Raw genomic sequence first — 17776 nt, forward strand, 5'->3', positions numbered from 1 at the left:
AAATAGATTTAATACTATATTTTTAAAGTTATGTTGCCAGTTGATGTTCAACAAGTGACAAAATAAAAAGAAACCAGTTTCCTTATCCTTTTATCATTTTACTAGAGGCCCGGTGCACAAAAATTTGTGCACTCAGGGGGAGGGGGGGTCCCTCAGCCCGGCCTGTGCCCTCTCGCAGTCTGGGACCCCTCAGGAGATAACGACCTGCTGGCTTAGGCCTGCTCCCGGGTGGCAGAGGGCAGGCCCAATCCCTAGGTGCAGCCCCTGGTTGGGCTCAGAGCAGGGCTGATTGGGGAGTTGGGGTGCCTTCCCCTGTCATGCACAGAGCAGGGCGGATTGGGAGGTTGCAATGCCACCCTCAGTCACACTCAGGGTAGGGCTGATTGTGGGTTTGGGGCACCGCCCCCTGTCACACTCAAGGCAGGGTCGATGGGGAGGTTGCGGCACCACCCCCTGTCACCCACAGAGCAGGGCCAATGAGGGGGTTGGGGCGCTGCCCCCTGTTACTTACAGAGCAGGGCTGATCAGGGGGTTGGGGCGCCACACCCTGTCACACACAGAGCCGCAGGGCGATCAGGGGGTTGGGGAGCTCCCCCCTATCAGGCACAGAGCAGGGCTGATCAGGGGGTTGGGGCGCCTTCCCCTGTCACGAACAAAGCAGGGCAGATAGGGAGGTTGTGGCCCCGCCCCCTGTCACACACAGAGCCGCAGGGCAATCAGGGGGTTTGGGCGCTGCCCCCTGTCACGCTGATCCCAGTGCCGGGAGGCCTCTCGGCTCCGCTGATCCCGGTGCTGGGAGGCATATTACCCTTTTACTATATAGGATAGAGGCCTGGTACACGGGTGGGGGCCAGCTGGTTTGCCCTGAAGGGTGTCCTTGATCAGGGTGGGGGTCCCCACTGGGGTGCCTGGCCAGCCTGGGAGAGGGGATGATGGCTGTTTGCAGCTGGTCACACACCCTTCAGGGTGGAGGTCCCCACTGGGGTGCCTGGCCAGTCTGGGTGAGGGGCTGATGGCTGTTTTCAGGCTGGCGGGTGACTGAAGCTCCCAACTGCTCCTTTTTTTCTTTTTCTTTTATTCTGGGCCAGCTTTAGCTCTGGCTCCAGCTCTGAGGCCTCTGCTGCTGAAAGCAGGTATCTGGTTTGTTTGGGTTCTATAATCGAAACACTGTTTCAACTCCAGCTCTGAGATCCCCGATGGGCTGAAAGCAGGTTTCTGGGGTTTTGTTTAGCTTCTGTATTTCTAACAATGTTTCAAACTGCAAGCTCAGAGGCCGGCAAGGCAGGCAGGAAACGTTGGTTTCCTCCGTCACTGAAGCAAGCAAGCCTCATGTTAGCTTCAAGCTGCCTGGCTGCCAGCCGCCATCTTGGCTGGCAGTTAATTTGCATATCTCACTGATTAGCCAATGGGAAGGGTAGCAGACGTACACTAATTACCATGTTTCTCTTTTATTAGATAGGATGTATTATACATATATGAATACATATATATTATATAAACCCTAAGGCACAAAAAAAGTTGCTTCACAGTAAAAATGGTGCTGAACACTTCATCAGTTGGAAATACATTTGAAGTTTTCCAATAGTGATGAAATTAATGGATCCTAACACCCACCTTTCAGGTACTTGCCTCTTTCACAGCTCTTTAGAGAGGAGGTCAGGTTGCAAGCCAAAGGTAATTTTGGAAATAAAGTAAAAGCAATGTATGTTCCCCCTTTTTTTGCTAATTACTTGTAGTTTTTCATTTTTTCTTTTAGACGAGCCATCTATGATGCATTTGAACGCTTTCTGCACAAATATGCTAAATGATTGGATCACTGTATGTAACCAATGTGGCCATCATGTTTCTCACAAAAGGAGTTTCATCCTTTGACGATGTGAAATCAGTAAGACAGCACTATACACTGAGTGGCCATATTATTATGACCACCTGACGTTTGTAGGCAGATTAGCTATAATTTCGTGCTGAAGTTGCTAGAGGGCCAGATCATTATAAACGTCTGAATAGCACAACATACCTAAGTATCGTTGCTGATCAAGTTCATCCTATCATGTTGATGGCGTATCCCCATGGAGATGGCTTCTTCCAACAAGACAATGCGCCATGCCACAGTGCTCGTATTGTGCAGGAGTGGTTTCAAGAACATGAGGGAGACTTTACCTTGCTTAGGTGGCCCCCACAATCACCAGATCTCAATCCAATTGAGCATTTGTTGGACGAAGTTAAAAGAGCCATCAGGCAGCTGGTTCCACAACCATCAAATCTCTCAGAACTGGACAGTGCTATTCATCAGACATGGTGTCAGATTCCTCGAATCACCTTTCAGCATCTCGTGGAGTCAATGCCAAGAAGAATCGCCTCATTATTGAAGGCAAAAGGTGGCCCAACGAAGTACTGATGGGGTGGTCATAATAATCTGGCCACTCAGTGTATATCTCATTGCTATCTATTTAGTCTGGAATTCAGTGTTTCAGGTCAGTCAACTATAGTCTTTGAATGCATTTGAATAACTTTAAACCAATGTTTGGATGAAATAATGTTGAAGTATTTTGTTATTGTTTGTGGGACTCCCAAATATTCAATATTTCTACGTATGAAAACTTTACATTTTTAATTATGAATAGTTAATACATTAAAATAAATGTATTCACAGAAACTGTATTGATTTATACAGAGCTGCTAAGTCAAAATTTGTAATACATCAGCTTGTATTGTATACCTTTATATGATATTTCTACTGACTTGCTTTGAGAAACATGTTTGTTTTTGTGGATCCATAGTGCATTTATAATCTTATTTTCCTCTTTAATTTTCTGCCATGGAAATACTTATGATGTATGAAATCCCTGTTAACTTTGAATTCTAAAAATTCCTGATTGTTTTGTATATAAGTGCTTTTAGTAATTAAAATGAATGTGGGAATGCAGACATGATGCAAAAGACTTGGCTAAACTTTATAAATGCCTAATATTGGGTTAGGGAAAAAAAAGCCAAGTGTATTTCTATTTAACAACTTTAAAGTCATGATCAGTGGAAATAACTATTGCATTAATTGAGACATCGTGTCTTAACATTTTCTTATATCTACTCTGGGTTTGCAAACCCTGATATATCTAACTTCACTTTTTAGGCCAAGAATGTAACCATTTTGACTTTTTAATTTCAAAAATTAATGGCCATAATGAAATCAATCCATCCTAAATAAACTTTACAGAAAAGATATAACTGATAACTTTTTTTAATTGAAAAATTACATGGCTAGATTTGGTGCTTTCTTTTTATTATAGACTTCTGAAGCTGAGAGCTAAAATACTCTCAAAAGTGGGAAATATTTTTGGGTATTGTGTCAAGGCTTAGAATGTATTTGAGTTTTATTTATCTGAAATTTGTATTATCTATACATTGTATTTAAATGTGTATTCCTAGTCTAGTAAGGATATTTGAATTATAATGTGCCTTTGTAGTCTTTTTAACCCTTTGAGTGCCAACCAATATCCTAGGAACTATGCTAAATTGCCAAGGCATTTTTGCTGATTTTACAGCAGTTTAGGAAAAAAATTATGAATCGCAAGTAAATGAAGTTACATATTCAAAAACTTAAGGAAACCTTTACTACATTGACATATTTAGCAATATCATCATCACTAATAAAAGCACACTTAGAACTGGACGCCATTTCGAAGCTTTGATAGCGCTCCCGGCACTTTTGGCGAAAGATAGGAGGAGCTCGATCACACTCCCCGGCACTCTAGGGGTTAAAGGAGATTTGTCACTCTAATGCCTACATCATTTTAATTTTTAAAAACTTTTAAAATTACTAAAGTCATTGATGGCATAGTAGTAAATATTTCTTACTAAGCAATAATATACTATGTTGTGTGAGTTGCTATTGGTAAAAGAATGAAATTTTAATATTTCATTTAAATTAACTCTTGGGCATAACTAATTTTTCCCAAATAAGTGTGAAAGAAGGTATTTTAAAGATTTCATCTCCTAACCAAATGTTTTAAGAATATATCTCTGGGGGAACACTTGAGATCTTGTTTCCCAGTATGTCATCCATTGGCTCAAATAAACTTAAATTCTCAAAAAAATAATATACCATAGCAGTTACCTAAACTGATTAATTATTCAAAGTCAAAATACCTTTTTTTACATTTTTTATCTACTTCCCCAAAATATATATGCGCATATATAAGTACATACACAAACACACAGAAAGCAGTGCTGTCTGCCATTTTGAGCATTGGTACATAAACTGCTAGAAATTCATTTAGGCCAAGTTGCAAACTGGTAGTTAATACAGGCCAGCTTAGTCCAAAGTTGCTTTATCCAATATGCATAATATTTCAAAATTTGAAATGTGTTCAGATTGGCATGCATTCCTTTTTGCCACAATCTACTGGACTCCCTCATGTTAGACCATGTCACTACTTTGTGTTTCCTACTTAACTCTAAAGACATCTGAGTTTGAGATTCCTGATTTAGATGTGTGGTTAGAAAAATTTTCTGAATTCCATGATCTCCTAATGTTCTAATTATTATTAAATAATTTTATGCATTTTAAATTATTTCTTATGAAGGTAATTTTTTAATGTGGTGCTTTATCTTGTAAAGAATATTGAATTGTTAACATTGTAACTGAAATTTTTAAAATCATTTCCAAATATTTTATACTTCACAATAAAAGCTTATTTAAAAAGTTACTTATGTTTAAGAATATTATTTTAAACTAGAGGCCCGGTGCACAAAAATTTGTGCACTCGGGAGGGAGGGGGGGTCCCTCAGCCCGGCCTGCGCCCTCTCGCAGTCTGGGACCCCTTGGGAGATAACGACCTGCTGGCTTAGGCCTGCTCCTGGGTGGCAGAGGGCAGGCCCAATCCCTAGGTGCAGTCCCTGGTGGGGCTCAGAGCCGGGCCAATTGGGGAGTTGGGGCGCCGCCCCCTGTCATGCACAGAGCAGGGCGGATTGGGAGGTTGCGATGCCACCCTAAGTCACGCTCAGGGTAGGGCCAATTGGGGGGTTGGGACACTGTCCCCTGTCACACTCGAGGCAGAGTTGATGGGGAGGTTGTGGCGCCACCCCCTGTCACTCACAGAGTAGGGCCAATAGGAGAGTTGGCACACCGCCCCCTGTCACACACAGAGCAGGGCGGATCAGGGGGTTGGGGCGCCGCCCTCTATCACCCACAGAGCAGGGCCGATCAGGGGGTTGGGGTGCCTTCACCTGTCACAAACAGAGCAGAGCCTATAGGGAGGTTGTGGCCCCGCCCCCTGTCACACACAGAGCCGCAGGGCAATCAGGGGGTTTGGGTGCTGCCCCCTGTCACACTGATCCTGGTGCTGGGAGACCTCGCGGCTCTGCTGATCCCGGTGCTGGGAGGCATATTACCCTTTTACTATATAGAATAGAGGCCTGGTGCATGGGTGGGGGCTGGCTGGTTTGCCCTGAAGAGTGTCCTGGATCAGGGTGGGGGTCCCCACTGGGGTGCCTGGCCAGTCTGGGTGAGGGGCTGAGGGCTGTTTTCAGGCTGGGACTGAAGCTCCCAACTGCTCCTTTTTTTCTTTTCTTTTTTTTAATTCTGGGCCAGCTTTAGCTCTGAGGCTCCAGCTCTTAGGCCTCCGCTCCTGAAAGCCGGTATCTGGTTTGTTTCGGTTCTCAAAACTCTGTATCAACTCCAGCTCTGAGATCCCAGCCAGCTGAAAACTGGTTTCTGGGGTTTTGTTTAGTGTCTACATTTGTTACAATGTTTGAAACTGCCAGCTCAGAGGCCTGCAGCCGCAGGCGGGGAATGCTGGAGTCCTCCGTCACTGAAGCAAGCAAGCCTCATGTTAGTTTCAAGCTGCCGGCCGCCATCTTGGCTGACAGTTAATTTGCATGTTGCCCTGATTAGCCAATGGGAAGGCTAGCGGTCGTACGCCAATTACCATGTTTCTCTTTTATTAGTGTAGATATAGAAAACATAAATATGTCACATTTCATTAATGTATCCAAACTTTTTTTTTTTTTTTTTTAATATATTTTATTGATTTTTTACAGAGAGGAAGGGAGAGAGATAGAGAGTTAGAAACATCGATGAGAGAGAATCATGGATCAGCTGCCTCCTGCACATCTCCTTACTGGGGATATGCCCGCAACCCAGGTACATGCCCTTGACCGGAATCGAACCTGGGACCTCTCAGTCCGCATGCCAACGCTCTATCCACTGAGCCAAACCGGTTTCGGCAATGTATCCAAACTTGAAGTATGTATTCCTTAGTTATATTATGACCCAAATAAAGTAAGGCATAAATAAGCTAGGGAGGGGCCCTGCCTAGATAGCTCACTTGGTTAGAGCATCGTTCCCCTATGCCAGGGTTGCAGGTTCAATCTCTGATCAGGGCACATTGCATAAATAAGTGGAACAACAAATTGATTGTCTCTTTCACTTTCTCACTTACTCTTTAAAATCAATAAATGGCCCGAACCAATTTGGTTCAGTGGGTAGAGTGTCAGCCTGTGGACTGAAGAGTCCCAGGTTCAATTCCAGTCAAAGGCACATGCCCAGGTTGCAGGCTCAGTCCCCAGTAGGGGGTGTGCAGGAGGTAGCCAATCATTGATTCTCATCATTGATGTTTCTATCTCTCACTCTCTCTGAAATCAACAAAAATATATTAATAAATAAGTAAACTACACTTTCCAAAAATAAAAAATAGGTACATCTACACAATGGAATGCTACACTGCTATAAAAAAGAAAGAACTTTTACCATTTGAAACAGCATTGATGGACCTGAAGAGCATTATGCTAAGTGAAATAAGCCAGTTGAAGAAAGATAAATATCACATGATCTCACTCATTTGTGGAATACAATGAACAACATAAACTGATGAACAAAAATAGATCCAGAGACATAGAAACATTGAACAGATGGACAAACCTTAGAGGAAAGGCGGGGGCGGGGGTAGGGAGGAGGTAAGAGATCAACCAAAGGACTTGTATGCATGCATATAAGCATAACCAATGGACACAGACAGTAGGTGGGTGAGGGCATTTGCTGGGGGCAGGAGCAGGTAGGGAGCGGTAAATGGCGGAAAAAGGAAAAATGTCTCCTTAAATTCAACAATAAAGATTTTAAATTAAAAAATAAAAAATTAGCCCTGGTTGGTTTGGCTTAGTGGCTAGCATCGGCCTGTGGACCCAGGGGTCCCGAGTTCGATTCTGGTCGGGGGCACATGCCTGGGTTGCAGGCTCGGTCGAACATGCAGAAGGTAGCCAGTCAGTGGTTTCTTCTCATCATTGATGTTTCTGTCTCTCTCTTCCTCTCTGAAGTCAATAAAAATATATTTAAAAATAAATAAATAAAATATTAAATAAATAAATAAAAATAAGCTAGGGATGCTCTAAAAGAATCATATTCAATATCTATATACAAGATCCAAAATTTCCCTCCAAATATTTGATCCCAGGGAGACCAGCATTCTGACAAAGCATTGCTGTCTGAATGTTGTATAGCTCACTATTAGATATGATTACATTTATACTAGTAAATGTACTGCAAACAATTAAAATCTAGAAATTAGAAAACTAAACTTCTAATTAGAAAACTACAGAATGGGAATGGAGGTCCTGTGTAGAGGTTGCTATAGAAGCTGGGTTTGGATATAAAAGGAGATTATGGCAGGTGAAACAAAGGGAAAAGTATGTTTTGCAGGAGTAGATAACTTAATTCTAGGAATAATCATACAGACAGAATCCTAGGAAACCAATGATTGTATGAATAATTTTGAGACAGTTTTAATTACAACATGTTGGACCAAAAGAACCAGAAATAAATTTCTCAGGACCTAAAGAGCTAATGTGCAGATTTACCAGATTTTGTTAGTCAAAGAAAATGTAAACAACTATAAAAAGTCAAATCTGTGACTACCTAAAGTAAAACAGTTTTCCCACATACGGGACCTGGGTAATTCCACAAAGAAAGAGGCATATAATATATTTTAAAAAAAAAATTGCCCTAACCAGTTTGGCTCAGTGGATAGAGCACCGGCCTACAGACTGAAGGGTCCCAGGTTCGATTCCAGTCAAGGGCATGTACCTTGGTTGCAGGCACATCCTCAGTAGGGGGTGTGCAGGAAGCAGCTGATCGATGTTTCTGGCTCTCTATCCCTCTCTCTTCCTCTCTGTAAAAAATCAATAAAATATATCTTTAAAAAAAGAGGTATATGTACCCTAGCACTTTGCTGCTCAAAGTGTGGTCAGTCCATTGACAGTATCAACAATAACTTAATAATAATGATAGTAAAATTTAACTGTTTTTCAAAATACCCTAAAAATAAATGAAGTTCAAAGAAGCATTACTTTTTCACTTCCAGTTCTCAAAGAACAGGGATTTTCAAATAATAGGGCGTAGAATTTGTCAATGTAAGAAACATCCAGCCCTGGCCAGTTTGGCTTGGAGCAATTGGCCTGCGGACTAAAAGGTCCTAGGTTCAATTGCGGTCAAGGGCACATTCCTGGGGTTGCAGGCTCCATCCCCAGTAGGGGACATGCGGGAAGCAGCTGATCAATGATTCTCTCTCATCATTGATGTTTCTATCTCTCTCTCCCTCTCCCTTCCTCTCTGAAATCAATAAAAATATATTAAAAAAAAAAAAAAAGAAAGAAAAACATCCAGCCCTATCCACTGGTTTGGCTCAGTGGATAGACTCGCAGTGGTTCTCAACTTTCTGGCCCTTTAAATACAGTTCCTCATGTTGTGACCCAACCATAAAATTATTTTCGTTGCTACTTCATAACTAATGTTGCTACTGTTATGAATCATAATGTAAATATCTGATATGCAGGATGGTCTTAGGCGACCCCTGTGAAAGAGTCGTTCGACCGCCAAGGGGGTCGCGACCACAGGTTGAGAACCGCTGGGATAGAGCATCAGCCTGCAGACTGAAAGGTCCCAGGTTCAATTCTGGTCAAGGGCATGTACCTTGGTTGCGGGCACATCCCCAGTAGGAGGTGTGCAGGAGGCAGCTGGTTGATGTTTCTCTCTCATTGATGTTTCTAACTCTATCCCTCTCCCTTCCTCTCTATAAAAATATCAATAAAATATATTTAAAAAGAAAGAAAGAACAGAAAAGAGGAAGGGGAAGGGGGACGGGAAGGGGAAGGGGAGAAAAAAAACATCCAAACCTGTAGAGAATGTTTAGGAGTTTGAGCCAAACAGACAACATATGCATGGGAGCCAATACACTACTGAAATAAGTTTCCCAGCTTCTTTTATGCATTTGAAGTAAGGAAAATTTCATGGTGGTTGGCAAAAGCCAGGCAGGGATTGGATTGCAAAACAGTTAATAAGATTATGTGCTCTCCTGAGGGTCAATGCCCCCTTCCAGGGGTAATACTGATGTTTCAAAGGGGTGTTAACCTACATGCACAAGAACAATGGACAGGGCTGGTTTATAGGCCTCAGGCTTGATCGCCCACTATGAGGTCAGATAGCCCTGAGGTTACTTTTCACAGAAACCCCCTTTTTTTTTCTTCCACCCACATGGAAGAAAAGTCTAAATAGTTTGCCAGGAAAGGCAGAATATCAATCCTAGCTATTATTGGTGGTGAGTTCTTAGGCAAGACACTTAAACATTTAAGAGAGTTCCTAGTTACCTAGATTTGTTTTGAAACTATGTTGTCATAGCACAGTGGGGGGCGGAGGGGTTTGTTTGTTTTTTTGGTGTTTTTGTTTTGTCTTTTTTACCTATTTGTATAATACAGATAAGTGGGGGGGGGGGGGGGGGCGGGAGGTTCCTGAAGGTGCTTTTACTCTCATTTTTGTTATTATTGTTTAAAGTATTACATATGTCTCCTTTTTCTTGATTGACACCTCCCCTCCCCCCTCCCACTCCCCCCGCCATTCCCATCCCCCAGGACAAGCCCCCACCGCCCCAGTGTCCGTGTCCATTGGTTATGCTAATATGCATGCATACAAGTCCTTTGGTTGATCCCTTACCCTCCCTCCCCTGCCTTCTCACTTTATCTAAGATTGAATATATCAGTGTATTTATTGAAGGGAAGGTACATGTGAAGCCTTTCAAACACACTTTAGCACTGACCCTGACTAGAAGGTTAGAGATAATTGCAAGTATTTAGTACTAATCCAAGCATTTAGTTCATGTCTTTTATGATAAACAGGGTCCAAGGCTTTTTGACTTGGAGGTAATATTGGTTCCGTGAAAAATTGGTCTCTTTTAAAGTCATTTTATAGGAAGTTACAAATCTCTGGGTTCGTTTTATCTTTTCCTTGGACTGTAGGACTTTGAAACAGACTATATCTAATGCATTCTCTGAAATCTCTCCAGCATAAAGTACACCTATTTGCACAGTGGGTTTTCGCTAGCCTGAACCTAAATTGCACTGGTAATAAAAACAAAGGCCTTGATGTTCTTATGGGACTTTACTTTCCTGAGACACCAGGGGGAGGAGAAGAAGGAGTGGATTCAATCACTTGATGATATATTAGAGTACTCTAAACAGGAAAAACAAGATTTATCTTTCAAAGGCTCATTTGAACAATCATTTGAATATCAAGTTTGTGTAAGGTAATTAGGTGTTTCATAACTTCTGAGGGCCTAGAGAACTGTCCCCCCCGCCCCCCCGTGTTTTTAAAAATTGATTTTAGAATGTAAGGGAGAGGGAAAGACAAACATCAATGAGAAAGAGAAACATGGATCAATTGCTTCCCGTATAGGCCCCAACCGGGGATCAAACCCAAAACCGAGGTATGTGCCCTGACTGGGAATCAAACCTGAGACCCTTTGGTGCATGGGACCATGCTCCAACCAACTGAGCCACACCAGCCAGCACTTATCTCCCTTCTTTGAAAAGACAACCCTATACCTATACTCTAGATTCCAGTTTTCTATTACCAAACAGTTAGGTTATGACTTCAGGTTCACAATCTTTAGTAGGTCATTCTCTGCATTCTTTTTGACCTTCCAGTCTTTTTTCAAATAAGTAGGAAGAAACATTTTTAAAACTTTTTTTTTTTAATTTTAGAGAGAGATTGACTTGTTGTTCTACATTCTTATATTCATTGGATGATGCCTGTGTGTGCCCTGACCAGTGATCAAACCCGAAATCTGACATACTGGGATGACTCTCCAACCAATTGATCAGTTTAGGCCAGGGTCTTGACGTTCCAATCTTTTTTTTTTTTTAAATATACTTTATTGATTTTTTACAGAGAGGAAGGGAGAGAGATAGAGTTAGAAACATCGATGAGAGAGAGACATCGATCAGCCGCCTCCTGCACATCTCCTACTGGGGATGTGCCCGCAACCCAGGTACATGCCCTTGACCGGAATCGAACCTAGGACCTTTCAGTCCGCAGGCCGACGCTCTATCCACTGAGCCAAACCGGTTTCAGCGATATTCCAATCTTGAGGAGATCATTTGCCTGGTGGTCAGTGGCTGTGAACATGCATTTAAAGCTTTTGAAAGGATACAATGCATCAGGGAGATTAACTATAAGCAGCATAATTTCCACTGTTTAAAATGTACTTCAGAGCCATAGTCCTCAAGACCCAAATCAATTAAAATCAAATAAACCAAAGAGCCCAGCGAAGGAGTTGCTTTTTTTTTTTTTTTAAATATATTTTATTGATTTTTTACAGAGAGGAAGAGAGAGGGATAGAGAGTTAGAAACATCGATGTGAGAGAAACATTGATCAGCTGCCTCCGTCACACTCCCCACTGGGGATGTGCCCGCAACCAAGGCACATGCTCTTTTTTTTTTTTTCTTTTCTTTTTTTTTTAATATATTTGATTGATTTTTTACAGAGAGGAAGGGAGAGAGATAGTCAGAAACATCGATGAGAGAGAAACATCGATCAGCTGCCTCCTGCACATCTCCCACTGGGGATGTGCCCGCAACCCAGGCACATGCCCTTGACCAGAATTGAACCTGGGACCCTTCAGTCCGCAGGCTGACGCTCTATCCACTGAGCCAAACCGGTTAGGGCAAGGAGTTGCTTTTTAAAAAAATATATTTTTATTGATTTCAGAGAAGAAGGGAAAGGGAGAGAGAGAGAGAGAAACATCAATGAGAGAGAATCACTGATCAGCTGCCTCCTGCACACCCCACACTGGAGATTGAGCTTGCAACCTGGGCATGTGCCCTGACCAGGAATCAAACAATGACCCCCTGGTTCATAGGTTGATACTCAACTACTGAGCCATGCTAGTGGGCAGGAGTCACCTTTTTAAACCAAGTGGCTTGCTCAGTAATCCAGAGTTTCAGCTTCCCCACAAATGTTAATCTCACTGCAGCAGAATATACTAACCACAGCTCAGACATCTCTTTGCTCAGTTAAAAGATAATCAAGGTTTATCCTATTACCAAAGACAACTGTGGCCACAGAGTCCATGGAGCAATATCTTCAATGGTTAAGGAGAGGTTCCTGATCATGGCCTCATTTACATTTATTCCTAACTAGGGAAGTAGGGGCCTGTCAAAGGAAGCCAGTTCTGAATTCATGAATGCCTCCTTTCTAACTCAAGATGAAAATTCAGAAGAGTTGACTTATGAAGTGCCCTACTTCCTTCGTGAAAAGTTAGGGGCAGTTAGAGAACCTAAGAGACATTGCCTGATTATCTGCCAACTGCCGGGGTCCAACCCCAGCAGGTCCAGGGGTCCCCAAAGGTGTGGACGAAGTCGGCGAAGAAGGAAGGGCACGGAGACAGTGTTCAGTTGATCAGCAGCCTAGCCAGGATCTCCAGCCAGGATCTCCAGCCAAGTTCTGGTCTGGATCTCCAGAGAGGTTCTGCTGTTTATTGTCTTGTTACATCCGTATTTATACCAGTTGATTTTAATCCTGTCAATTTCTATTACAAAGGTTAGGGCGTTTCTTATCTCCATTCCAGGGAGTAAAGATTATGTAGCTTAAGCATGATTGTTTGTAGTTAAAGTGATTAACTAGCCGCCTGGCACTTAGTTAAGGAGTTTTCATCCCCTCCCTAACTTCAGGGAAAAATCCCTACCTGGGAAAACAACCTTTCTCGGAGAGGTGACCTTGGTTAAAACACACAGCGCTAAGGGGAGCAAACATATTAAGAACAGTATGCTATATATGCCAGGTCCCTTGAAACATATGCTGTGCAGATGTTTCTTTCCTGCAGCGACTGTGTCAAGCAGCAAGGATGGACCGGCTTCCGGCAGCCAACCTTCTAGGTATTCATAGACCCAAGCAGAATAATAATCACCACAAAGATAAATCCTGTCAAGGGCACAAACCACTTCCCCTAAGTGGCACTTTCCCTGGAGTCATTCGCAGGGATTGTTACACTTGCCCATTTAAGCCAGAGGTCACATTTTTAGCACATATGCTAAGTTTTGTAGCATGAAAGAAAAAGTTGTTCTAAATTCTAGAGATTACCACCCCTTAGTAATGGCCTGGAGATACTTCCTGGTGATGGTGTTATCTTTCTAGGCCAATGTCAGAGTAAAGAAGAGTTTCATGTTTAGCTAAAGTAGGAAGTCTTAAGCCAGCATCTTGTGTGACAGTAGTCTACATTGATGTCAGCTACTTCTCTTCCTTGTCAACTTGATATGACGGTGCCCAGCATCTGCACAGGATCAGATGTCAGGAAAGTCTTCTTCAGTTGTGAATATTTTTTATATATTTTAAACATTCATTTAAATTATTTAAAAGCCCTTAAGTTTAGCCCTAGCCAGTTTGATTCTGGCCAAGGGCACATGCCTAGGTTTCGGGCTCGATCCCCAGTAGGGGTGTGCAGGAGGCAGCCAATCAATGATTCTCTCTCATCATTGATATTTCTATCCCTCTCCCTTCCTTTCTAAAATCAATAAAAAAATATATATTTTAAAAAATAATACAATAAATAAAAAAATAAAAGCCCTTAAGTTTGGCTATCATCTGGGTAGTGAAGATGACCTGGTATAGTCCCTTCCAAGGAGACTCGGGGCATTTTATTTATTTATTTATTTATTTATTTAGGGAGAAGCAGAGGGGAAGGGGGAGTGGAAAGGGGAGATTGAGAGACTGATTTATTGTTCCACTCATTTATGCATTCATTGGTTGATTCTTGTAAGTGTCCTGACAGGGATCAAAGGGCCAGGGCCTCAACTATGAATCTGTTTGACCTATGACCAAGAGGTGAAGGATATCTGGAGAGATTTGTCTGCAACCTGGAGTAGTTTTATTTTAAAAGGTAACTGCCTGATAGTCTCTTCAGAGTGGAAAAATAGTTCAGAAGAAGAATTACTAAAATGTGAGTATTCAGGTGAAAAAGGATGGGGGAGTAGAGGGAGCCACGTTTATCCTATTGTCTTTTTTTTTTTTTTAATTCCTCAGAGTTTATTATTTATTTGTTTTTTTCTTAGGTTTTTAAAAATTGTTTTATTGCTTAAAGTATTACAAAGAATATTATATATGTCTCCTTTTTTTTTTCTTCCCTTGACCTTCCCCTAGCCTCCCATACCCCCCAGTGTCCTGTGTCCATTGGTTATGCTTATATGCATGCATACAAGTCCTTCGGTTGATCTCTTACCCACCCCCCCAACCCTCCCGGTATCCTATTGTCTTTTGTTTTAGGTACCTCATATCTTTAAATTTTCATTAGTCTTTTCTAATGAGTTTTTTCATAAAGCTATTTTGGAATACTGAGGCCTTTTGCATGCCAATTAATGCAGGCATCCCTTTCTGTTTGTTCAAATCTGGATCCTTTGCTCAAGTGCAGTACTTAAATGAGCCATCTTGTTTAACTGGAATGTTCCAATAATGACCATCGTGATTCTATCTAGGTTATTAGTAAACACTTTTTTTTTTTTTGTCTTTCTAGATATATGCAGCTCTGGCATTATACAATAACTCTTAAACATAAAACAAGCAGGTGTGCCGGAAGGTGGTGTGCTCAACTCTTTGGATATAAAGAAACTCATTTCTTTAGCTAGGCCTTTGGATTTCCTGGAGCCAAACTAATACCTAAGAGGACCTATCATGGGAGTCTTCTTGAGGTGAAGAGAGCTCTAACAACCTTTACATGCTCAACCTGTGCTCACCAGTTTGCAGCTTTTTAAAAAATATTTCCGAGATCCCCATTGGCAACTAACCTTATTTAAAATAAATTTTTATTTCCCTGACGTCTCCCACTGGACTATATCTGACCAGTCCCCGGTTTACAAGTTGGACTCAATCTAACGCCAGGTGGTAACTGTTAGGGTCGCCGAAGGAGGAATGTACGAGGCCCAAGTGGTAAGGGATTATAAATTTATTAGGTCATCTGGATACCAGATGGGCTGAGCCCCCAAATGGCGCCAGTACCCGAGGACAGGGAGTCAGAGATTTTAAAGGACTCTAGGATGGCCTTTCCTGCACGGAGCATTCCTTGGGCAGGTGTGAATCCAAGGAAGGTCTGGAGGGGAAGGATGATGGTCTTAGCAAGTGGAATGTGGTCTTGGCGAAATGGAATGTGGTCTAAGGAAAGGGAATGTCTGTTGTGAAGTGACCTAAAGGTCAGTTCCCAAGAGAGGAGGTGTCGATTCAATTATCTGATCAAACCTAACAGTGACTATCAACAATTCTCAACAGGGAAGATGCTGTACTAGCTTTTAATCTACACAAAATAAAACGTACAAACGTGAACTTTAACAAACGAGCAGTAACCAAAGAAGTGTCACGATGGACTGACCAATAGAAGGCTGTGCACACTATCAGCAATTCCCAGTATGTACTACACCAGCAGACCCCTGTGAATAGGGACTGCAGACTGGAGCTGGGGAAAGGACTAAACCAGCAACCTCCAGTGAATGGGGACTGCAGACTGGAACTGGGGAAAGGACTAAACCAGCAACCTCCAGTGAATGGGGGCTGCAGACTGGAACTGGCAGGAAGGAATTTCAAACAACTGGGGAACTGTGGACTGAACTAAAGGCTTTAAAAAAAAGTGTGTTCTGGGTGAAACTGTCTGCAAGCTCGAACTGACCTCCTAATCTGTGGATTGGACAGCCAATTAGATCAAGAGCTCAGTGCAAACAGCAGGAGTTCAGAACACCTAGGGCCCTCAGAAACAGCAAGACAAGAGAATTCAAAAAAGTTCTTGGGCACCACACCTGTTTTTTTGCTGCCCCCAAATGCTATCAGAACTTCCCTTCAAATCCCACCATTACTGTCACCAAATCTGTTGAACAAAAATTCAAACAAGCAAATTTAAAGATCTAATTGGGTTGAAAAAGGTAGCAGGTTACCTCACTAACGTAGGTAAATCAGACTGGTTTAAGGTCACATTCCTGGGAGGGGCTGAAAACAATTAAGTTTAGGTTTGTTGTGGGGTGGGGGTGGGGCAAGTGATACCACCTTGTTTCTTTTTAACAATTGGGAAGAGAGAAGAACATCTGGTTAAACTTGCAGCGGTTTTCAACCTGTGGGTCGAGACCCCTTTGGTGGTCGAACGACCCTTTCACAGCGCTCATCTAAGATCATCCTGCATATCAGATATTTACATTATGATTCATAGCAGTAGAAACATTACAGTTATGAAGTAGCAACGAAAATAATTTTATGGTTGGGTCACAACATGAGGAACTGTATTTAAAGGGCCAGAAGGTTGAGAACCACTAGGTTAAAGGATGCAGCTTTCTCACAGTCTTGTTGATAACTAACTGGCTCTCCCATCCCCATTTCCTTGATGTCAGTGTTTTAAACCAAATAACTTGTTCCTCCAGGCTAAATGATGACCCTACCCAAGGGAAATAATCCATAGGATGGATAATAACTTGTGGGTAATAAGGACTATGACCTATCTTCTGGCCTCCAATCACCTGCAGATACTTCCCACTGCCTGAACCCATGGAGAGACAAAGGAGGGTCAGGGATCTATTACTACAATCTAACGGTCAGCCTTCCCTGGCACAAAGGCAGGAAAATGGTGGAGTAGATGTGGAGGAGCAAAGAGAAGACAGGTGAAGTTGTTTCCAAGAGGCAGCTATGTGGAAGCAGTCATTAATATATGTTTAAAAGATGGGCAAGTAGCCAAATTCCTTCACCGACATTATAGGCACTGCCCTACAGTGAAGATCGCAAACTCCTACTGCTGAGCTCTTTTTAGACCCCTTGAGAACACATTTACCCTCAAGTTCGTCTCCCTCTTTGAGCACAACCTATTTCCAAGAAAGTCCTCCCGTGTTTCTTCAATAAAGTACCTTTATGATTTTTCACTTTAATAATAAAAAAAGCAAAGAGGAAAACAACTGTTAAAGTGAAAACATCAGTCTCAAAATGGTGTCACCTGTGCTAAAATCCCATGATACCAAGCCTAGATTAAATATCTGCTCTGCCTGGCCTGCATGGCTCAGTGGTTAAGAATGAAGCATTGACCTATGGACCAGGAGGTCACGGTTCCATTCCTGGTCAGGGCATATGCCCGGTTTGTGGGCTCAATCCCTATGTGGGGCGTGTAGGAGACAGCCGATCAATGATCTCTCTCATCATTGATGTTTCTATTTCTCTCTCCTTTTCCCTTCCTCTCTGAAATCAATAAAAACATATTTTTAAAAAATCTGATCTACTTGCAGTTTCAAACTCGACCAGACTCACAATCTTAATCAACCTTGTCTGGAATTTTCTGGTCAATTCCTATGAGGTAATCTCCATAGAAGGAAGAATCTATCTGCATGATAAAAACCCTCCTTCAAAAAAGATGGCCTGGCCCATTTCTTTTGTTAATCCATTCCTTGCCCCACCTTTCGAGGCTCAACCACCGAGTCAATGCCCGCAGGGCCCACGTAACA

The 17776-nt window shown here is 42.3% G+C and overlaps 1 protein-coding gene and 1 long non-coding RNA gene across 3 annotated transcripts in view; one reads left to right on the top strand and one right to left on the bottom strand.

Moving 5' to 3' along the window:
- Positions 1 to 2006, top strand: part of ABHD18 (abhydrolase domain containing 18) — a 54842-nt gene extending 52836 nt beyond the window's left edge. For both annotated transcript variants that reach the window (XM_036313250.1, XM_036313252.1), the window contains exon 13: positions 1757 to 2006. In XM_036313250.1, the coding sequence (XP_036169143.1) occupies positions 1757 to 1808 (52 nt within the window). In that variant the 3' untranslated portion in view covers positions 1809 to 2006. The remainder of the gene's footprint in view (positions 1 to 1756) is intronic.
- LOC118658161 overlaps positions 1 to 17776 on the bottom strand; it is a 38832-nt gene that overhangs the window by 19081 nt on the left and 1975 nt on the right. The window lies entirely within an intron of this gene.

Source organism: Myotis myotis, unplaced genomic scaffold (genome assembly GCF_014108235.1).
Source record: "Myotis myotis isolate mMyoMyo1 unplaced genomic scaffold, mMyoMyo1.p scaffold_m19_p_6, whole genome shotgun sequence".
Lineage (NCBI taxonomy): Eukaryota > Metazoa > Chordata > Mammalia > Chiroptera > Vespertilionidae > Myotis > Myotis myotis.